Source organism: Taudactylus pleione, unplaced genomic scaffold (assembly GCF_031769625.1).
Source record: "Taudactylus pleione unplaced genomic scaffold, aTauple2 ptg000095l, whole genome shotgun sequence".
NCBI lineage: Eukaryota > Metazoa > Chordata > Amphibia > Anura > Myobatrachidae > Taudactylus > Taudactylus pleione.
In genome coordinates, this window is record NW_028284497.1 from 7,642,574 (window position 1) to 7,666,612 (window position 24,039).

The 24,039-nt window shown below is 43.7% G+C and overlaps 1 protein-coding gene across 1 annotated transcript; it reads right to left on the bottom strand.

Annotated features, from left to right (window-relative positions):
* Positions 1 to 2,243: 2,243 nt before the first annotated feature.
* METTL3 (methyltransferase 3, N6-adenosine-methyltransferase complex catalytic subunit) lies at positions 2,244 to 23,450 on the bottom strand. The gene is made up of 11 exons (XM_088469953.1): positions 23,102 to 23,450; positions 22,802 to 23,016; positions 21,039 to 21,422; positions 20,546 to 20,721; positions 19,908 to 20,124; positions 15,028 to 15,215; positions 10,299 to 10,337; positions 10,098 to 10,206; positions 9,930 to 9,995; positions 5,314 to 5,426; positions 2,244 to 2,439 (listed from the first exon to the last, which is right to left on the bottom strand). The coding sequence occupies exons 1-11, from the start codon at positions 23,205 to 23,207 to the stop codon at positions 2,328 to 2,330; spliced, it is 1,725 nt and encodes a 574-aa protein (XP_088326079.1). The 5' UTR covers positions 23,208 to 23,450; the 3' UTR covers positions 2,244 to 2,327.
* Positions 23,451 to 24,039: the final 589 nt, after the last annotated feature.

Sequence of the window (24,039 nt, forward strand, 5' to 3'; positions counted from 1 at the left end):
TTTCAAGTCTCAATCACTTTCAGATGAGGTATAAATATATCAAACCTCAAATTAAATTAGATTTATTAAACTTATTACATACATGTGTGCACAGATACAATTTTCTTTAACATTTATACATTTTATTTAAATGTGATCATCAAGGTATAACTTATAATGTTATCAAAATTAATCAAAAACCTTTTGGAAAAAAAATCAGAATTCTATCCTTTGCAGCATAAAAGTGGATTCATAGAGGCTTTTTATACAGCCACCCTTCAGGATTTTAGGTCCTTATGTATGAACAAAGAAAGTAACAAAAACAAAATGATAATCTACACCCAAACGAAAGCCCTTAAAGAACTGATGAAAGTTGACAGCATTATAATTAAAGCAGCCAATAAAGGCAGAGGTACAGTCATACAAGCTAAAAGTAATTATATCTCTGAAGCTGATAGCTAAATAATGAAAACACTAATATATTCCATGATGAATTAGAGAGAGGCTAGATAGAGCTTTACTAGATGGAGCTATATCCAGAAAGGAATATTCTTTTTTTGCTTAATGCACACCTCATCACTCCCACATATTACTATTTACAGGTGTAGGGTCAGTTACCACCAATATGTCAGGTTTTATTGATTCATGTGGTTGGACTCAAATCTCACATCAAGGACAATAAGATTATTGATATTCACTGGAATAACAGTTCAAGGGTATCCAGATGACCTTCTAGAGCCTATAAAGAAGTTCTAATGTTTGACAGATTCGCTACTTCATCCCAATAATAGATTTAAATCTTGTGAATTTATGACAGACTATACACATATAGAAATTAAACTCCAGGTCTCAAGAGGTTAAAAATATTATTAATAAAAACTTTTTCTTAAGTTAGATAAACTAAATTGTAGATCGTCTGGAAGATAAACCTAAAATAGTTTAAAAAAAAGCAGAGTTTGAAACAATCCTTATCCCCAGTTATTTTAGATCTACAACTTCCCCAATAATCACAGTAGTGTTGTTTCTAATTGGTTAGGTGAGAAGAGTAGAGTTAGGTCACTTACCTGCGCTGTCGGGCTTCCACTGTCAGTATTTCAACCAGCGTCTATTAAGCCGTCAGGATTTCATACCCAACCCCATACAAACACATACATACACACACAGTAGGTTTTAGGCAGGTGTGAAAAAAATGCTGCAAAGTAAGAATGCTTTCAAAAATAGAAGTGTTAATAAAAATAAGCTGTCAATTAAAATGCAAACTGAATGAACAGAGGAGAAATCGAAATCAAATCAATATTTGGTGTGACCACCCTTTGTATTCACTTAATTGTATTTTGTTAATTGATAAAAATAAACTAACACTTCTAATTTTGAAAAAATGCTTGCTGTGCAGTATTTTTTTTACACCTGCCTAAAACTTCTGCACAGTAATATTATATTATATATATATATATATTATATATATATATGCACCTGAGTTAAGCAAAAAAAACAGCAAGTAACTGCACCTTGACAAAACATGTTTCACTGCAGGTGGGGCAGATGTAAAAATGTGCAGAGATTTAGATTTAAAAATATAAATGTATATGTGCCCCTTGCATTGCAGAATGGTTAGTCTAGGTGCAAGGTACATGCTCTGTTTTTTTTTTTTTACTTTACTCCCAACTCAAATTTAGACCCTACGAGGGAGGGAAAAATGGGAATGTTTGTCCAAAGACTAGTATGTAGTATGTCCCTTTTAGAGGAGGGGGCTTTTAGAGCAGTACGAGTCAACTTTGTTCAGAACTCATCAGATGCATTAGTCTTATATGTTTCAGATTATAAAAATACAATATTCGGGCACATTAAATAAAACATACATATGGGGAGAGAGAAAGGTGGACCAACCTACATGTTGGTAAACATAATACACATTTTTATTGTAGGAATCAGAGAAGTAGGGGGCAAAATATTTAAGGAAATGGAGCAAGGTGAGTGTGGGCATGTGGAAGGAATATTTGTGTGTCCCTGTATCAGGAGGAATGTTTTATCATTGGTGTGTATTTAAGAGAAAGTGGCTTGTCTGCAACTTTGCTTTATATTACTATTCAATTGTGCCTCCAAGGTTGCAGTTCTTTACCTTACATAAACAATGGTTTCTCCTACTAAACAGAGTGGAAGCCAATGCTGTTATGTAAAAAAAAAATGGTTTCTGACTTTTTTTTAATTCCATTTTTTTTTTTTTTAATACATCAGCAAATAGGAATGATAATATAAAATAACTATTTACAATTCAAAACCAATGTATTTATTTTTTTTATAAAAAAAAAAAAAAAAAAATTTCACGCATTCATTTGAATCTAAAGTGATCACATGTTCTTTGGCTTTGAAATAACTCCATCTGGATACTGTTGCTTAAATCGAGCCACCACATCTGGATCTAATAAATGAATCCCATCTAGCTGATTTCCTAAAGTGATCCTAGAAATAAAAAATGGTTGTGAGACAAAAACAAAAATATCTTCATACAACATATTTAAAATCCAATTTATGTTACATTTGTTTTAATGTTAAATCTCACCTCAATCTGTAAAGAATATAAATAACTTAATTCTAAGTGAATGTATCTTTCCATCTACATGTAGTCCACTCCTAGGATGCAAGGCACTGGACAAAATCTCCTCTCCACTAAAACCTAATGCTCCTCCAGATTTTCACAAATCTCTGCACAGGAGGTGGGCACAGAGCTATGCGCCCTTTACTTGCTCAATCTGCACAATGAGCAACAGTTACCTGGAGCGTGGCTGGGGAATCCCAAGGAGAGAATTGCTCACTCCAACCTTTATTCATAGCAACAACTGAATGGTCAGTGGACCCTTGGAAGCTTAGACTAAGGATGGGATGCTCCCACTACAACCACTAATGGATCACCCCCAGGCAGTGAGTGATCAAGAGACCTGGTGATATCTAGGTTTCCTAGAAAAGGAAGGTGAGCTGTGTGTTCTGTCCCAGAATGAAAGTGACCGAGAGCAGGACTTCAAAGATGGCACCCATCTTCCAGAACAACGATAGCATGGCTATGCAGATACCTATAAAGAAGTCCTGCCATTGGTTAAGAGGCAACCAATAGGGGTACTATTGCAAATTACTCCAAGGTCCAGCTGCTGTTTTCCACTACAGACCAGCTTCTACAAGGAACACAGCATAATACAAGTGGTTTGCCATTAAATTTGCTTTCCATGGACTAGCTCCATTTCAAGTAAGTGCTCCTTTTTTCACAATCACTCACCCTTGTAACTCGGAGTAACAGACAGTAGAGCTTAGAGGCTGCTATTGTGTAAACTCAGGGCTGGATCCCAGCTGCTGCTAGCTCAGAGGTTAACTGGATACAGAATCAGAGAGAAAGCTCAGTAAACATCTAGGCAGTCAGAAGACTGTTACTCGTAACCAAGGGATGATCCAAAGACAAGGTCAGGGACAATGCCAGGGGAAATCAGAGATGGAATGGAAGTCAGAGAAAGCCAAGGGTCAAAGTCCAGGAAGTTAAACAGCAAACCTGGGTTACCGACCAGACTAGAGCGCAAAGTACAATAATGAGGCTTATATACATCCAGGTTGCTTTGGATTGGGTGTATCCAGGAAGAGGTTGGATAAATACATGATGGTTAAGGAGCCTAAAAAAACAATTACCTGCTTTGGCAGACTTGAAAGAATTACTGCTCTTAAGACCACAGGACCCGTGATTATTATTACCAGAGCGTGATTGTGACATTGGGCATTAAAAGCTTCAGTCTAGAAGGTAGCTGGGGATATGTCCAACTCTCAGGAACCCAGGCCTAGTAGTCCAGATTTGTCTGCCAAGTGCCAGACCAAGCTGCCTGTTGAACAACTCACCACTCCTATACTCTGCCCAGTAGTCTCAAACATTACCCCACCAGAAAGACTTCTCATGCAATGCCATAGCCTAAGTGGTCCTGATACTTAAATCAGTCTAGTAACCTGAACTCCTATTAAAACAAACAGAAACACATGTTTTACCAGCACAAATGTATGGCTAAATATATGCCAAAATTTGAAAATGTTTTAATTCTCTCTCATAATTTTTATCATTATGATGAATGTTTGCTTGCGTTTTACACAGGTTCAGGATTGCCATATTGGGCTAATGCTACTTTTCGAAGGTGCGTACACATGGTACGATAAAAATGCACAATATGAACGAAAACGGTATCGTCCATCGCCCATGCATCCAGGCCAACCTGGTCGATATCGACCAGGTTACATAGGGACCAGCGATCGCGGGTCGCTATGGCCCGTAATTGGTGGGTTCGTGTTGTGCTGGATTAACGATAACGACCATCCAGCACCCCGGATCAGTCAGCGATAACGATATCGCTGACTGATCTTACCGTGTGTACGCACCGTAAGTATTTTCGTTAATCTTGCCCACAGGGACTACAGGATCTCTTTAAGCAGCAGCAAGATTATTTCAGTTACATTCAAAGTATTTTTTTGTGGTTATGCTTTTAAATTCCTATCGCCAATAAAGGCTGCTTTCTTTTAGCTACAGCACCTCTTTATGAAAGCGGACATGCTTGATGACTTCACACCACAGAAGTTCATCAATGAGCTAATAGCATAGCGATTGAAAAAGAGTACCTTACTCCCACAGGACAAACTTTGTTAGTGTCTGGCGCAAGAGTTCCTATCATCCCTTGGGTAACAAAGATTCATGTGACCAGCCTTAGAAGTCCCTGACAAGCTGCTCTGGAATAATAGTCAAAAAAATCCTGAGCTTCCAAAGAGGCACCAAATCCCCAGTGATTTTTAGTGGCTGGAAATACCCCAACTCTGCTTCAGAAACTCCTAATCTCGCTCCTTGTTCTGACCCCTGAATACTCATCAACAAGCAGTGATACCAGATAGCCCTACATGGTACTTTTCTTATCCTATGTTTCCAAGTGCATGGAACACATGAAAGCATTGCCTTCAGCTACTCTCCGCCAGCGATCAGTGCTGGCAGGGAGTAAGCTTATTTATTTATTTTTTATTTTAAATGAGGCCCCTGTTGAGGTATATGCGGACGAGTCAAATTAAACACCATATAAAAGGGAAATTCCACCTTTTTATCTTTATTAAGGGGGCCCATGACATTAGTGATCAATAACAGAGGACCCCATTACTCATTGTGAATACTATGTCGTCCTCATCTCATGTTACCATTAACACAGCGCTTGAGACGCTGATGCTCAAAGTCCCAGCAGGGAACAAGCTAAAGCATTGTTATGACAGTAAAGTTACGCTGTAACTAGGAATTAGCATTGTTAAATTTCACTGTTCATGGGAAGAACTTACCAATTTGGCTGCACATTGTGGGGACGTCCAAAGAGCTCAATCTTGCGGGTGCCAGGAGAGAGGCGTTCAATCATCCCATAAATCTCATCAGGTTTGTGACTTGTAGAACGGACCTAGATAGATTAATAAATGACATGAATGAACCTGTGCTGTATGTGGGGTAGTTGCAGCTCAGTTCAGAATATGTGGTAATAAGAAAATGAATGAGCACAAAGAATTGTATAGGATATGTATATATGTAGAAAATGCAATGATATTGTACTACAATTAGGTGTGTATAATATGAAAGGAGAATTTGAAAAGTATGACTTTCCAAATCACACATGTGTGAAATAAACACAAATGTTAAAGTTCATCCATCCTCCAATACAGCTTCAGTAGAACGCTCCCCGTGAGAAGGCTTCTTGTTGTTCAGCTGTTCACATCCTTTGTTGGAAGTTACGTGGTGGAAGTGGAGTGATGCCAGCATAGTATCCCTACACATTTTGTGCTGGGCGCATTTTTTCAAGGAAAATGTTCTATGCAGTTACAGGGGCTTAAATACCCTTAGGAGGATAAAACAACAATTTTTTGGTAAACAACCAAAAAGCGTGAATTATGGCCAGAAATGTCAAAACTGGTGTAAGACATAGTTTGAATGAAATATTGTGGATGTTGTCTTATGGCAGAGGTTTTCAATCGCGGTGCCACGGCCGGTTGTGAAGTGTGCCTCAGTGCGAGGGCCGCCGGTCACATTAAAGAACTGCGGACCGGTCAGCGTTGCCACTGAGCTCCTCTGGGAGGCTCAAGCGTGCCCGGGCCGTGACCTGCCTAAACGCAGCAGCGTGCCATCACACCAGACTCAGCCAGCCCTTCCCTCCCGCCCACCAGTCACCCAGGTAGCCCTTTCCGTCCACGGCTAGCCAGCCAATGTATATGTGTTTTATTTCTCTGGGGCCAATGTATGTGTGTCTTATTCCTGTGGGGGCCAATGTATGTGTGTGTTATTTCTTTGGGGCAATGTATATGTATTTTTGTGGACCCCATAGCATAATTTCTAAGCTCCCCCCCAACTCAGGTCTCAAACAGGCTCTGCTGCTGGGAGAGGCAGCCACCCCTACCCACAACCCCGCATGGCCAGCCCCTACTGATGTCAGACACTCAGGCTCCTCTCCCGATACCTCTGGACAGCGTTGCCACTGAGCTACCATCTCCCTTCCCTCCCATAGGGTAACCTGCCTCATCTCCCTCTTCTCCCATAGGGTATCCTGGTCCTGCCCCATTACATACTAATCATCACCTCAGTCAGGGGGCCTGGAGTGTGGTAGGAGATCAGCCAATCCCCAGGACATGGTGACTGCACACTCACTCCTATGGAAAGGTATAGAACCCCTTCAGTTTCCCTATGGGAACAGGGCAGTAGTGGGCGTGGTGACGGTGCAAGCTGCTGTTGTGGTGCAGCGAGGGACGGGGCCAGTAACCGTGGTGCCTGCAGACACAGATAGCAGCATCTGCCATCTTACCTCTGCACTGGGTACCGGGACCACCACACTGAGGAGATCGGGACTGACGCCTGACAGCCCTCCCACATGTGGCCAATCCCATCGCCAGTCCAGGAAAGATGCAAGGGATGTGGCGGTGCTCCCCGGCCTGCCTGCTGCTAGTCACGGGCCGCCCGAGGTGAGGAGGGGGCGGAGCCTGAATGTCTGACATCAGTAAGGGGCCGGACCACCTGTACTCCGTCGCTCCCCCCAACCACTTGCCTGGTGACTACAGAGGGTGTAGGGAGTTACTTGCTGGGCCGCCGTGCACCATAGCAAGCACACCCCTTGCACCTTCTATAGTTACGCCACTGTGTGGAGGCCAATGTAGTGTGTTTTATTCCTTTGGAGGCCAATGAATGTGTTTTTTATGGGGGAGCCAATATGTATATTTTTTCATAGGTCTCGCATGCCACATCGCTGGTTGGTGTGCCTTAACAATTTTAAAATCTTGCGTAGTGTGTCTCGAGTTGAAAAAGTTTGAAAATCACTGTCTTATTGCCATGCATTTTACAATTAATTTTAACAAGAAAATCAATGTTATATATAGTAAAAAGGGCTTTGTGATTTGTGTATTGTACATGGAATCTTTCAAAATAAATTGGGGTATATTTACTAAAGTGTGGGTTTTTAGAAGTCGAGTTGGTGCACATAACAGCTAATCAGATTCTACTTATCATTTATCTATAATTTTCTAGAAGATAATAGCTAGAAACTGGTTGTTATTGGCAACAACTCCACTTCTAAAAACATACACTTTAGTAAACATACCCCTAAAACTAAAGCAAGGTAGGAAATACACATGTATAATACGGAACCAGTATGAATGACTGCATAGGGCCAGCGGTTTAAATCTCGACGCCGGCAGCAGAGAAGATCCCGACAGGGGCTTTAGGTAAGTATGACTAACCCTACCCCCCCATCCCTCCCTTAAGGGTGCCAAGCCAAACCCTAACCTCCCCCTCTAGTGCCTAACCCTAACCCCCCTGTCCCCGCAGCCTAAACCTAAGTCTCCCAGTGGGGTGCCTAACTCTAACACTCCCTTCCCCTAGCTTAACCCTAACCCTCCCGGCTTACCTTCACTCAGTATGCCGGCGTAGCTATAATGACAGGCGTCGGGATTTCGACCGTCTGCTTCCTGACTGCAACCCGTATAATACATATACCGTGTTTCCCCGATAATAAGACACTGTCTTTTTTTTTTTTGTAAAAAAAAACCCATAGGGCTTATTTTAAGTAACATTTTTTTTTAAAACTCCCCCTCCCTGTTGGATGCAGTCTGAATGCGCGCCATTTCTCCACTTACCTGTACCTTCCTCCACGGTCCACAGCTCTTGATCCGCGGCTCCTCCGACGTCAACCTCGCCCTTCAGAGTCGCGCGATGACTACAAAACAAGCTTTATTGAAAGCTTGTTTTGGAGTCAGACTACCGTATCTCACTGTAAAGCTGGTGGAAGAGCGGCCGGGCAGCCTCCTCCAGCTCTATAATTTAGTAAGGGACCGGGTCGGCGGGCGGTAGCAGTGGCGGCCGGGCCACCTTTCCCCCCCGGCAGCATCCATTACATGCATGGGGCAGAGCTGGGGGCATTTTAGTGTAGGACCGGACAAAATGGGGATTTAGGGTAGGGCTTATTTTGGGGCAGGGCTTATTTTGGACCGGGTTTCAAATGTAGGGGTAGGGCTTATTTTCGGGGTAGGTCTTATTATTGGGGAAACACGGTATCTCCATAAATGAGGTAATTTAAAGGGGAATTATATTACACACAGTAAGTTTTCATGGGTAAAAAAGGGTGATAGCCTAGGGCATTCAATTAGGCTCCCTTTTTCAAGCGATACCTTTGTTAATGCCCATTAAATTGACATGCTAAACAGCATTAACACAGGTTAACAGGTATTAACACAGAGAATCCGTGAAAAGTATACTGATTCGTGCGTTAACAGGGTCACGGCACCTGTTAACCACCTAGTTACCAGGACTTTTTTTTTTCATGGATTGTGCAGTGGTGAAAAAAATCCCCGAGAAGTGCTGTACTTCGGGGCTAATTGAATAAGGGGTATAAAAAAAAAAGAAAAAAAAAAGCTCTATACCAAATGGGCAGTTCAATTGTTTTTATTATGGGTGCCCATTACTGAGGGGTGCCCAACGGAGCTATTCCATTGTTTCTCAGGTGGGAGTGAGTGCCTCGGTTATCGCACTCAAATGCACCGGGTTTAACCACGTAAAGCAGCTAAACCAGTGTACAGTATTGTGTAGCGTGCACAAGCGGTCGACTTTTCGCAGACATTAGGATGGTGCAAATAGAAATCTGGGCGCCTGCGGCACTCACGCCCAATTGGAGCAACGATTAAATAGTTCTGCCAGGCTTAGCAAATAGACCCCACTGTTAAGTAACTCCACCTCTTTGGGGCTGTACAAACTAGTTATGACCTGAGACAGCCAATAGAGAGCAAGTGAGGATAAAGAACCTCCACCCCGCCCCCTCCGGGTCTTGCTCCTGGAAATCTCCTTTATAGAAGTCTATGGGGGCATACCACAGCTTTTTGCTGCTGCTCCATACAAAAGGACAGATCAGATTTACCGACTACAGTCAGCCTCCCGTTGCGCGGTAGATCTGCGCAGTCGGCGTACAATGTGCCACAGGGAAAGCCAGACGCTACCATGTGGCGGGTCCCCACGGAGACCCTCCTGTAGCAGCCAGGCAGGATCCAACAGAACGGAGTCTGCCCCCGAATAAATTTAAAAAATATGTAAAATAAAAGTAAAATCACCAAGCTGAGCAGCAGCCTGAACAAGCAGCTCCATCGGGAACTTGAACTAAACTGGGCCAGTTGGGGTATAGAGGGAGGTGAGCCGGTTTCAAATCTATTCAGATTTAAAGTGCCAGGCTCCACACACCACTGACGACCCCAGCAGAAACATATTTTGAACACATAAGTCATACTTTTCAGACAAACCTTTGATATCATACACACATTATAGGACCTAGAGGGATACCACAATTTATTTTAGAGTTGAAATGCTAAAGAACAGTGAGGTGGAACCAATTATTATAAAGTATTTAAATTGTAAAAGCAAAATAATGCAAATACCTTACCTCTGCCACAATAACATCACAGTCCAGACCCCGATTAAAACCCTGAGGGTTTCCTTTAACACCAACCTACAAAATAAACAATGCAGACCTCTGAGCACAAAGCTTAGTAATGTTACAGTAAGTATAAAAGCAGTGATAAGATGGATGGAACCAGGTGACAATGATTACCAGGCAGTGTTCCTTGCCATGATTAAGCCAATGGCCAGTACGTCCAGTCCTTATAATTCGTTGCAATTGATTGGTTTTCACCCAAATAATTTCATCCACTCGTTCATATCTGAATAAACATAATTCAGTGACAAACCAGTATAAAAAAAAATAAAAAAAGTTACAGGTCAGTCTCATGTTAGGAAGGTACTATATACTCACCCCCACAGCTTCAAGCATTCCCGGCCCAGTTCCATAGCCCTATAACCAGAGAGATCAAGACAGGAGACGCAACCTCTGTAATTTCAGGTCTTGACACAGGAGAGAACAGCGTTTTTATAAAGCTAAATACAGTGAATGTGAATACTAGAGAGATAGGATAATCAAGAGATTTTCTACATGACCATTGTAAGATTATGACAGAATAAGCAGAAAGAATAGACAAAACTTAAAAATTGATGCCTTTTTACCATAGAATAATCAGATCTGAAGGCAATCTGAGAAAGCTTTTCCAAACGTGGAAATTGTTTGTGTCAAAACTATAATGCTTGGCTAAGTAGATGATGTAAAATATAGGATGTTAGGTCAACTTACCTTTGAATCCTTTTCTCTTAAACAGGCTGGGGAACACTGCACAATGGGATTTTAGGTTGGGGCTGGAGCTGGCACTTAATGAAATGTAGCTTTAAATCCTAAACTCCTCCCCCCTGCAATCCCACAATTCCAGAACTACTTTAAAAAATAAATAAAATAAAGAGTCCGGAGAGGAGAAGCAGAAACCCTGTGAAACGGTTTAGAACAACCAAAACAAACCAGTAGGGGAAAAAAAAAAGAAAAGAAAAAAGGGACGGTCAAGAACCAAAATCTCGCATTACTGAGCATGAGGGAGGGATCGCCAAGTTCCCCAGCCTGCTTAAGAGAAAATAATTCAACGGTAAGTTGACCAAAAATCCTATTTTCTCTTGCAGCAAGGCTGGGGAACATTGGACAATGGGACGTACCAAAGCCGCCCCCAGGGGAAGGAACACTTAGGCTGCCTGACTGGAGAACTGTATACCCAAAGTGGGTGCCGCCAGAGGACGAAAAAAAACCCCAAACCTAAAAATTAACAAACGTGCGGACAGGGCACCAGAAGGCTGCACAATGGACCTGTGCTGCTGAAGTCCCGCGGCGAGCTGCCCATAAGAGCACCGCTGCCCTAGCGGAAGGCGCTGACAACTGGTCTGGTGGCGGTTGCCCCTCACCAGACTAGGCTTCAATGAGGCCTGAGTCGATCCAATGCGCAAGGGTCTGCTGAGTAGCCAGCCAACCATGGTCATGTGCGTCAGAAAAAAGCCGCAGGGAACAGCCCGGCGTCCCAAGACGACTTATCCAAGGAAAACTGCAGAGCTTAGCCCAACTAGCAGAGCCAGATCATCCCAATCACGGGAATTCGGCTCAGGAGCAAGAACTGGAAGGACAATATCCAGGTGCAAGTACAGGACCGAAAACATAGTCGGCTGGAATGTAAAACCTTTACCGAAAATTGCACAATCATCATGGAAGACAAGAAAAGGCGGCTTTCCAACCCTAAACACGGAACTATGCCGAGGGAAAGCAAAAAGCCCTAAGCAAGACCAGCTGCCATTGTACACAACGACTCCAATGGAGCCTGTGTGAGAGCAGATATGATTAGAATAAGATTCCCTGGCTCCATCTGTGGACGAAATGGTGGCTAAATACGCATCACACCTTGTAAACACTGAGTTGAGCCCGCTGAAGAAGAGCCAAATGCCGCTGGAAAAAAAAAAAAAAAAGGACAGGGCCATAGCTTGTAAAGTCACAAAACAAAGCTGTCAACCAGCCTCCAAATCCTCCAGTAGAAAGGCCAAGAGATGTGATAGGCGAAAACTTGTAACTTTACACTCCAAGAGGTAGAGTTTTCAAACTCTGGAGGGAAGCGTTAGATGGAAAATGGAGTCCGGGCTCACAGACTAGTACTGACCACGAGAGAGAAAAACCTGTAGCGTCCTCACTCTCAGCCACAGAAGGCCAGACGCGAAAACCAACAAAGGAAATGTCCAAGTAGAAACAAGCCTAGCTACAGACGGTCTAGAGGAAATGGAAGGCGACACCCTAGACATACCGACCTTGGAGAATGTCCGCATATCAGGACCAGCGTAGCCAGGCCGGAGCCACTCGGAGCACGCTCACTAGGTAAGCCTAAATGCCCCTGGAGACCTGAGGGAACAGTGTGGATGGCGGAAATATATGCACTGGATGAAAAATTCCACGGAACAGTCAAGGCAGCAACTTATGGAAGCCAGCGGATACCCGGATCCCACACCAAAACAGTGTAGGTAGGGGGGTGTGAGAGAAAGAAAGGAAAAGAAAGGAAAAGAAAGAAGACACAGACAGAGATGCTTTGGCAGAACACGTGGCGGGAAGCAACCGGGAAGCCGACTGCCTAAATACTGGCAGCCGGCTTCCCGACTGTCATTTCCCGGCAAGGGTGAAATGCCGGGCGTCTACATGTACACGGGAGACCGGCATCACGATCGTACTGATGCCGGGCGCCGCGAGCGGACAGCCGCGGGGGTGGGGGGGGGGAGAGTACTTAGGGTTAGACACCCCCCCAGGAGGGTTAGGCTAGGGGGAGGGAGGGTTAGGCACCCCCGGGGGGGGACTTAGGGTTAGGCACCCCCTGGGGGACTTAGGGTTAGGCACTTGGGGGGGAAGTTAGGGTTAGGCACCTCTAAGGAGGGTTAGGGGGGTTAGGTTAGGTTTAGTCTATACTTACCTATCCACGATCGGGATTTCCAGCGCTGTCGGGCTTCCGCTGCTTCGAACTCTGCTCCTGTCGGGCTGCCGCTGACGGGAATGGGTATTTCATACCCATTCCCACATGGCAAATTTGACGAGAGGCCATTAGATCCCCACGCGGAGGGCTTCACTCCCGAACGGTAGGCCAGCCCCAGAACTGAAGGCGCAGACAAGGAAACAAGTGAGCCCTTGTAAAAGTCAGGATACAGCACTGATTCGAGACAAGCGACCGAGGAACGTCCGTATCGGAGACCAGGTATCCTTTACAAGCAGAACCTCCGAAGAGGGACAAATTTTGATACAGTCTGTGCACACTATGTGCAGCAGCACCAACACTATTGTGTTGCTAACACATGGAGCCAGGCTCCACCGAACGGTAGTGCCCAGAATAGACAAGGAACAAAGTCAATAAACCATTGAGAAAGTAGGACGACCTGCCCAAAACTAAACCTGAAGACACGCGTTCCAGTTGTCTAGCTGGGATTTGTTGGCCATTGTGCTGTGGATCCCTGAACAGAGAGAGTTCATACGAACTGAACTACCCACCCCCTCTAGGAAGGAGATGGAACTAGAGTTTCTGAACCTGTGGCGGAACTGGAGCAAAAACATGCTGGCTGAGAGGAGTGGAATGATAGCATGGGCCAATGTCACCGCATTTGCCGCTTCCTGGGGAAAAGCGGTGTGAAAAAAAACAATATGTAATGTCTTGGTGGCGGACCTCTGAGGTCCCAGATGGAACCATAGTGAAAGACGCCAAGCACCCAGCTGGATGAAAAAGTCACAAAACGGTCTCTGAACCAGAGAAACTACCCTATCACTTGTCAGCGCCAAGCGGAACCCCCACGCCGGCGCGCTGTTCCGAGGTCCAAGCTGCCGCTGCACTCCTACTGTGCGCTGACCTAACTAGAAAGTAAAATAATATTACAAAGAAAACAAAAAAAAAAAAAAAAAACTAAGCTACAATAAAGAACTGCGAAGCAGCAGTCCTAAAATGTGCCCTACTCCTCAAGCACTTAAAGATGACTGGAATTGTGGAATTGCAGGGGGGGGAGGAGCTTAGGATTTAAAGCTACATTTCATTAAGTGCCAGCTCCAGCCCCAGCCCCGACCTACAATCCCATTGTCCAGTGTTCTCCAGCTTTGCTGCAAGAGAAAAGGCAGAAATACTACAGTTATTCTTCTCAGAAGAGGTTTTCAAACAGAACTACAAAAATTGTGTACAACACCCCAGGCAGTCATAAAGAACCCCATGGCAACAGTTAATGTACAAGTTACTTTCTCTTGCTAGGTCTCAATTGTAAACTGTATTGGGCATGGAAACAATGCTCCACAGTATTATGCTGCTCTGTTCATAAAAATATTAAATAAATGAATTTTCAATGTAAATTATAAATATTTGGTAACAGTCATGCAAATTGCTTTGCTGGTAACTGTGAATAAAATATGTTGTATTTCCTAGTCACCAATCAAAATGTTTGCTTTTTTTTGTTAATGCTCTATAAATTGTTATGGCTAAAACCAATTAGTCTACAGAGCCACGTGTGTAACAGTTTCCATAAAATGGCACCCAGCATATTTGGAGGAAAACTAATTCAAAAACCCCAAAACATTTCCACAAAAGAACATTAGGTTCTAATAACATGATCAACATGAAGGGGTAGTGGGATCATCATGGTTTGGATCTGCCATACAGGCTGAGAATTGTTGATTGCAATTCAAATGTTGCTAAAGCGAGCAAATCAGGCAAGAAAGTTCAAACATCTAAATAAGTTGAAGCAAAGACTATGCCAAGTTATACCCCTGCCGATATGACAGACTGACAGGCATAAGACACATCAATACTGATCAATGGATCAAACTGTTCAAGTAATTGAAAAGCAACTTATATTGGGTTTTATTTGTTCAATATGTTTTTATTCATGTAGCAATAGTTCTTGGGGAAAATAAACACTTATATCAGCTATTTGAAGCAAGAGTTTAGTAAACAAATTATATACTTAAAAAGAGCATAACAAACAGGACTTTATTTGCACAAATGTGCTGTTGATTCATTTTTTTGTTATGGTTATGAAAATATCTTGTTTTAACGTACAGCCGACATTCCTAAATATTTATTATCTGTATGGGCGATACAAGACCCTACATTTACCTTCCAGTGACCCAGAGGAAGAGAAATCCATCATCCTGCAATACTGGGATCTGCAGTTTCCTCATTTCATCATCAGTCAATGTCCCATAGGGCAACTCCATATGAATATCCCATGGTGGGTCAGCCATTACCACTGAAAACTTGCCCAAGATGCTCACGTCCAAATACCGAATATCACAACGGATCCACTGAAACAAAAAGTCAAACCAGGTTTCACAAACAAACAAAAAATTAGAGAGTTGTGGTAGACTTACCTAGATAACTAAATTTTCTTCGAAGTCCACATGGATACCATGGGGATATTATGGTTGGAAGACCAGGCACCAAACAGTTAAAGCTTCTGCTCCCAGAATGCCCCGGGTCCTTCCCCTTATATACCCACGCCCCTAGCCATAGGACTTCAGTTTAGTTAACAAGCCTCAAGGCAGGAGAAGCAAAGAGGAGAAGGAAGAACAATCGTTTACCAGAAACACTTACATAAGATGAGGGAAACTGTGACTGAAAGAAAATAACTCAATGAAGCCAGGTGCGTCAGGATGGGTGCCCTGTGGACCTCGAAGAAAAGGAGTTATCTAGGTAAGTCTACCATAACTCTAATTTTCTTCTTCAGGGTCCAATGGGATCCACAGGGATACCTTGGGGATGTTCCAATGCAGGTCCCCTAGGGTGGGGGACGCTCCTGAGCAGAAAGGATAACTCATCGCCCAAAGGAAGCATCCTGAAAGGCAAAAGTATCAAAGGCATAAAACCTAAGAAAGGTGTGGACAGAAGACCACATGATTGCCTTGCACAATTGTTCAGCAGAGGCACCACAAGTAAATGCCCATGATGGCCCTACAGACCGAGTAGAATGTGCTGTCACAGGGAGATCAGCCTGTGTGTACACCTGAGAGATAGTCATATGTAACCCATAAAGCCAGGGTCTGCTTGTTAGCTGGCCATCCTCATTTGTGAAAGCCATATAATACAAAAAGAGCATCTGATTTTCTAACAGAGCACAAACTACATCCAGGGAGGCTTCACCTACAGAAAGGTCTAGAGCCTGAAAGGCTGGACCAACAATTTCTTAATTCACATGAAAACGAGGCACTACCTTGGGAAGGTAATCCTCCTTTGTACGAAGAAATGCTTTATCCTGGTGAAAAATCAAAAACGGGGAGCGACAAGATAGCATTGAAAAATCTTTGCTGTTGACCGCTTCAAATCCAGAGTCCAAAGGTTCAACTGGGGGAGCCTGTAGTCCCTTAAGAAGCAAAGACAAATCCCAAGATGCTACCGGTGGAACAAAAAAGGAGGCTGAACTCACAAAACTCCTTGGAAAAAAATTCTAACATCTGGTATTGAAGAAGCAATCTTCTTCTGGAACCAGACTGACTGTGCAGAAACGTGTACTCCCAAAGTTCCCAGGCAGAGACCTTTGTCTAATCCCGCCTGAAGAAAAGCCAGTACCCTGAAAATCCTGAATATTTTAGGATTTAATTTCCTATCGGAACACCACTGACCAAAGGAATACCAAACTCTGTAATAGATTCGGGCAGAGGCAGGCTTCCATGCCATAAGCATCGTTTGAATTACAGAACTGGAAAAACCTTTTGCGCCTAGGATGGAACATTCAAGAGCCACGCTGTCAATGCCAGACGAGGTAAGTCCGGATGTCGGCAAGGATCCTGTATTAGCAGATCCTGCCATATAGGAATTGGATAAGGACTGTCTATGGACAGATTCTGTATGTCTGTGTGTATGTCCAATAACTCTTGGGCAAACCGGAGCCACCAGTATTACAGTTCCGCATTCCTGTTTGAATTTTCTGAGAAATCTTGAGAGTAGAGAAATCAGAGGAAATAAATACACCAGCTTGAAGTCCCATCTTACTGCCTGTGCATCCACGAATACTGCTGATGGGTCTCTGGACCTGGACCCCTACTTGGGGATCTTGTGGTTGTTGCAAGATGCCATGATATCTATCTCTGGTAGATCCCATTTATTTACCAGGAGCTGAAACACTCCCGGATGGAGAGACCACTCTCCGGCGTGTATGTCCTAGCGACTTAGGAAGTCTGCTTCCCAATTTAGCACTCCCGGTATGAATATTGCCGAGATGGCCGGAAGATGACGTTCTACCCAAATCAGAACCTGTCACTTCTTTCATGGCTGCATAACTTCTTATGCCTCCCTGATGATTGAGGTAGGCCACTGTAGGTCGCATTGTCGGATGGATCTGGAAAGGCCTGCCCTTGGAGCAGGTCCTGTGCCATGATCAGTGCTCTGTATACTGCTCGCAGTTCCAGAATGTTTATTGGCAGATGACTTTCTTGATTTGTCCATCTTCCCTGGAAGGTGTGATGACCTTTCACTGCCCCCCATCTGCGAAGGCTGGCGTCCGTGGTGAGAAGCACCCAATTTGAGATCCAGAACGGGCGCCCTTTGTTTAGATGTTAATTTCTCAGCCACCACAAGAGGGAGTGACGAACCTCTGGAGTGAGAAGGATCCTTTGAGACCTTAAGGCAATGCTGTCCGTTCCACCTGGAGAGAACCAATTTTTGTAGAGGTCAGGAATGCAGCCGGGTATATTCCACCATGTTGAAGGTGGACACCATGGACCCCAGGACCTGCATTGCTGAGTGAATGAATACCCTCTGATTGCGGAGCAATTTGCGCACCGGCAAATGTAGAGCCGAAAACTTGTCCACTGGTAGAAAGATCCTTTGTGCCAGGGAATCCAGTAGCGCCCCCAGATATGCCAACTGCTGTGTTGGAGAAAGGGAAGACTTTTCCCAATTGATTATCCCAGCATCACAAAAATCCAACATGTAGGATTTTCACGATTGACGATTGCGACCAAAAAATAATCGCGATCGTCAAATCGGGGACATTTAACATGTAATATGACAGATATAGTAAATTAAAAGACAGTGTCAATACAGCAGCTAGCAAACAGTCACATGCAATGCATATGTAACATAATTACGATCGGCTATAAATCAACTACAGCAACGCAAAGGAATGGTAGAACATAGAGCACCGTATACCTTAATTAATGGAGAGGTATACAGGGAGACTGACCCAGACCCTCTTGAGACCAACAGCTACAAGACGCACTGAGCATGGACCGTGAGCGTCTCATATACACGTGGAGGGTAGACGGAGCAACCCAGATGTGTGAAACCCTTCGTAGGGACTGTGAGTCGGGGGAGCGGCTACCTCCCCTAAGCTGCATTAACCAACCGTGTACGCTGGCCTCGTGGTAGCAGATAGCATCTGCTGCCGATCCCCGGCATCAGACGATAAGGCCCCGGCTGGTGTAGTGAGGACGTGGACAATCCCAGACTCTTACAGCAGCGACTTCTGGTGCGTCTGACACCAAAAGCGAGGAACCGGCGGATGTAGATGGAGTCACAGTACATGCATCTTAATTCAGATGCTTGGTGCTGCCAACTAAGAAAACGAATATAAAATAAAAGTTTAGGACTGCTCTGAGCAGTCCCCCTGTTACAAAGGTGCATCTTGATCCTGCCGCACCAAACGAACAACTGAAGTCCTATTGCTAGGGGTGGGGTATATATGGAGGAAGCCCGGGGCATTCTGGGAGCAGAAGCTTTAACTGTTAGGAGCCTGGTCTTCCAGCCATAATATCCCCATGGTATCCCTGTGGATCCCTATGGACCCTGAAGAAGAAAACCCAAGTTCCTGCAAGAGTATATGGCACCTCCATGCCAACTCATAACGCTCAACTAATATATCCACAAAGACCCCGCAAAATATGAGAAGCTCCCACCCCCACCAGATCTGTAAGGTCACTGAATGGTTATCGCTGCAGCTAACTTGTCAACTTCTGTGGCTTGTCCAATCGGATGAATTGACAGACGTTCAATGCAGTCAGCCAGGGAGAAGTATCTGTCACAGAGCACAAAATGGTGGGAATTTCTGGTATAGGATCCCAGTGGTACTACTAGTTGGAGAAGCCGTTACATAACTATGAGGACATTTTTCAAAACTGTTCCACCAGGTAACTGTATAGAAAAGGTGCTGTAACCCACAGCAACCAATTTGTTTTAGAAAATGACAATCCGATTCATCAATGTGGGCAACAGCACATTATCTACCTAGTTGCCAGTTCAATACTGTTCATAAATGTCCCGATTATGCTTAAATAGAACTCCACTTTACTAAACCTTACATGACATACTTATGGTGCATGGCCGCTTATAATATAAGTCTCTTTATAACACAAGGAACATTTCTACAACATAGACAGACTATGAACGATTTGTTTTTGGTAGTCACTGCTTGGAAAAAACTCACCAAATGCTGTCACCATGTCTATCAGAGATATCTCCAACAAAGTGCTAATTAGCACTGCAGATCGCAGTCCCCATTATTATCGATGGGGATTACGATCTGACCCCCATGTACTAAATTCCAAAAAGCAAAGCTTTTCGGCGTTTAGCAGAAGCAGTTTACACCATCTTCAGATGGTGTAAACTGTTTGTTTATGGGGTCTCCAGGGGAAGGCAGCCCCTGGCCGGCCCCGGAAGCAGACGCTGTGCGCATGGGCAGTGTCAGCTTCCCCCAGGGAAGTCTTTCACTTCTGTGAAAGAAGTCTCCTAAATGCCGTGGAACATAACTTGCGGGAACAGCGCTTACAGCAACCGCTGTCCATGCAAGTTCCCCGTAGTACATAGCTGGGATCTTTTTATTAACAAATTAAAATTTCCCCAACGAGTTGGACCGTTAATAAACGCAACAGTACCGCGATTATTAATGCTTAGACCTCTTATTCTGTAATATGTAAATGAGACCTCTCCAAGCAATACTTTATTATTTCCCCAGTAGGAATAATGTCCACTTGGATTCAATATTCTCATTACCTCGGTCTTACCTGTGCAGGGAAGAGACGCCCTACACTTGGGTCTCCAACACCTTTAACCAGGGGCATTTCTTGGCTGGGAGTAGATTCAGATCCCACTGCTATCAATCCAGTCTCCACCCATGCATCAATCTCATAATGAACATATTTACAAGTGTCCATGTGGAAACATGTATTAAGAAAGGAGCAGTCACCGAGAGACTCATCAGTGTGCAGATTAATGATGCGCCTGTAAAAAAAATACAGTATAAATGCCTTTTCTAGACAGGAAAGAACCATAAACTGGGAGCAGTATGCAAATAACAATGAGGTAACATGTTCAGTCACATTCTAGCAGTGTAAAAGGAAGAATCTGGACATTTGTTTTGCAGACAGGAACAAATAGGTATTTAAAAAAAAAAAAAAAAACCCTTTTGCAGATTCTCCAGTTCATATTGTGTACTTATGTGGTAATGAGAAGTCTAAATTGATCCCTGACATGATCTGTATTGTAAACTCCCACAACTTTGTTGAAACCTTGATAGTTTAGTAAAACAACTATACTAAACGTATTCAGATAAATCAAATATTTTGCCAAAGAAAAAGTTGATGTACAGCTGAAAACAAACACGATTGTAGCTTAAATAAGGTTTAAAATGGCTAAGTATTACCTAAAGTGCAGCCTCCGGCATGGAGTGTCTGCTCCTGCCCCTCTCATGCATTCTTCTTTAGTCCCATAGTCACAAAACTCTTGAACCTGAGCCCTCCCACGGGATCGGAATTTCTCCACAATGGACTGCTCCTTGGCTGTGCTGGTGTTTAGAAGTTCTAGGATCTCTTGACTTACCTAATGTACAGCAATGTAAAGAATATTAAAATTTAAAAAAAAAAAAAAAGAGGTAATAATCAAATTACAAAAAGAAAATGTGATACAGAGCTGCAATGCTTATTTATTCCATCTAATTATGCAGGTTAATTGCCCATTATTACCCACACTTCAGTTTCAGGAAATAAGAATAATATTCAACAAAACCATCCATGCAAATCTTGAAAATAGTATTTTATTTAAGACAGCTGTGTTGTGCCCCATTAAAGTTATATGTCAATATAAACATTTAAAATATTTTTTAATATATGTGCTTTAAAAAAAATATATATATTTACCTTTTTGCTTTGTTGCTCTTTGGTGGATTGTTGACTTAGCAAGCTTTCTATTTCCAGGTCCACATGTGATGCATGTTTACGTGCCTTCTTTTGGGGTTCCAAAACTTTTTTCTCACCTGAAGTACCTGCAGCAGAGACAGCTAATAAGGAAGATGAGGGATCACTCTCCAGATTTCTTCTCTTCTTGGTTCCTGATGCAATGGTTGGACCTTTTCTTTCAGTTACTGCTACCATCATAGCAGAAAGCTTAGAGTGATCAGCAAATGTTACAACAGTAGGTCGGTCATCATCTTCATGTTCCCAACCTTTTACCTCTATTAGCTCTTGGGCAGCAAATTTCTGTAAAAGGCTTTCAACAGCTTGACGTGACACAGGAAAATTTGTCTACAATGACAGAAAATGGTTTCAGACAGAATGTTTTTATGAATTGGCAAAACAAGTTAGAGAGAAAGAAAAAAAGGGGGTTGTATACCAATGCTCCCTTCAACTGCAGTCTTATAGTAAGGACATACATTATTGTTTCTATAGCGCCATATTACACAGCACTTTACATAGAACAGTTTGGGGTCCATGTATTAATAATTGCGGCACTGCCACGATAATTAACGTTCCAACTGGCCGGGGATATTTTCATTTTTAATAAAAATATCCAGGCTATGTCCTACCGCTGTCCCCTCAAGTTACATCCCCGGCATTTCGGAGAAGTCTTTCACTGAAGTGGAAGACTTACCCGGGGGAAGCTGACGCTGCGCATGGGCACAGCATCAGCTTCTTGGACTGGCCGGGAACCCCCATAGGCAAAACAACATCTGAAGATGGTGTAAATTACAGGGGCTAAACTCTGAAAAGTTTTGCTTTTTGGAGTTTAGTACATAGGGGTCAGATCGTAGTCCTCATTGATAGTAATGGGGACTGCGATATGAAGTGCTAATTAGCACTTAGCAGGAGATTTCTGTGAAATCTCCCTCATTGTGCCATTAGTACATAGCATCAATACATCAAATTCTGCATAATTTTATGTAAAAAAAAAAGGGGTACTTCCGTATCTTTGCGGCCCCCTGCTGGATGTGTGTTGAAGATACGGAAGTAGCGTAAACTTCAGGAAACACTATTCGGACCCTTGCGGGCTCGCTGCGCTCGTCACGCTGCGGGCACGGTGGCTCCCCACATGGATTGATTCCCCTTCCATGCCCACTTGGATGGTAGGGAATGACGCTGGATGGTAGGGAATGACGTTTGACACAAGCTTATAAGCCAGTGTCCAACGTCATTCCCTACCATCCAAGTGGGCATGGAGGGGGAATAAAACCATGTGGCTCGCTTTGCTCGCCACAGTGCCCGCAGCGTGGTGAACCCGCAAGGGTCCGAATAGTATTTCTTACGCTACTTACGTATCTTCACTGAATAGTGAAGATACGCAAGTAGCGTAAGCAGGGGCCGCAAAGATACGGAAGTACCAAAAAAGGCTTGATACATAGGCCTCTATTTCTTTAACAATTCTTCTCATTTCATAATATAAATATTGGGAATTAGATTGTAAGCTTCATGTGATATAGTTTTGGGGAATTGATGTGGTTGGTTGTAAACATGTTTAGATGTTGGTTGGTAAATTAATCTGTATATATTGTGAGAAAATGGAAATACATGTAAATAATAATCAAATAAAGTAAATTGAATGAAGATAAGAAGGGTAGAGGACACAGCACAGGGATAGCAGAGGCAATATATGTATAATAGTGTGTATATAACTATATATTACTCACCGTAGTAATAGCCTGCTGTATAGACACAGAGTCCGCCGGCAGCACAAGGGACAGGTCTGACAGATGGTGCAGAAGTTTATTCTCCAGCTCGGGGTCTGGGGTCACCTCGGTAGAAGTAGAACCACTGCCGCCTTTGGAAGACTGGGCAGGAGCTGATGGGACAGGGCTGTCACTGCGGAGGGATGGAGCCAGCCCGGCCTCCGGGTTCTGTGGATCTGCGGGACAGGAGGAAAAAGGGGATGACATACCGTATTGGGTACAAGACAAGGTAAGTGCAGTGTAACCGATGGGAGCCCTTACCCAGGACAAGCTGGGACGTGACATCCTTCCGCCTCCGCTGCAGCCGCTCCCGCAGATAGTCCAGCTGCTTCTTATGAGCCTGGATGGAGCTCCATGTGTCGGACATGTCGCTACCACGTTGAGGGCCGGGTACCCGACCGCACTGATTATCCTGGGCAGGTTACATACACCGCTCCCCGGGGTAATATCAGCACCTGCCTGCCGGCTGTACGAGACGATTATCAAAGGTCCGTTGCAGCACCCAATTCTAGACCTAACCGTACGAGACAGCAGTGCAGAGAACCCACCGGATGTGTACAGTGTGCACCGGAGGCGGGGAAGAGAGCAACATGCACACACTTCCCCCTTACGTCCGTCATGCTTTCCTTCACTTCACGTCAGTGCCAGCATGTATATACAGTAAAGAGAGGGTATGTTTACATCATGTAAACATATGTAATATGTGGTCAAGGCTGTGACGATGACGACTAAGTGCAGGAAGGAATTTAAATGTGTGGCTGAGGTACATTTGTGAGCAGGGCTATGACACTGAGTGCAGAAAGATGTACATATGTAAGCATTGCTGTGACTGAGTGTAGGGGGTATGTACATATGTAAGCAGGGCTGTGACTGACTGTAGGGGGTATGTACATATGTAAGCAGGGCTGTGACTGACTGTAGGGGGTATGTACATGTGTAAGCAGGGCTGTGACTAAGTGCAGGTAGGTAGGCAGGCCAGTGGGAAGAGTATATACATTGGTTGATTAAACAGTAAAGGTGCATACACACGGTCAGATGAACGATTTGCAAACGATTGAACGATTTTTGACTGCATTAAAATGAATTGAAATCGTCCAAAACTGACTGCAAACACATCAGATGTCAGATATCGTTATCTGACAAACTGGAACGCGCATCGTTCATCCTTGCACACATGTCAGATTTTTCTTTCAGATATG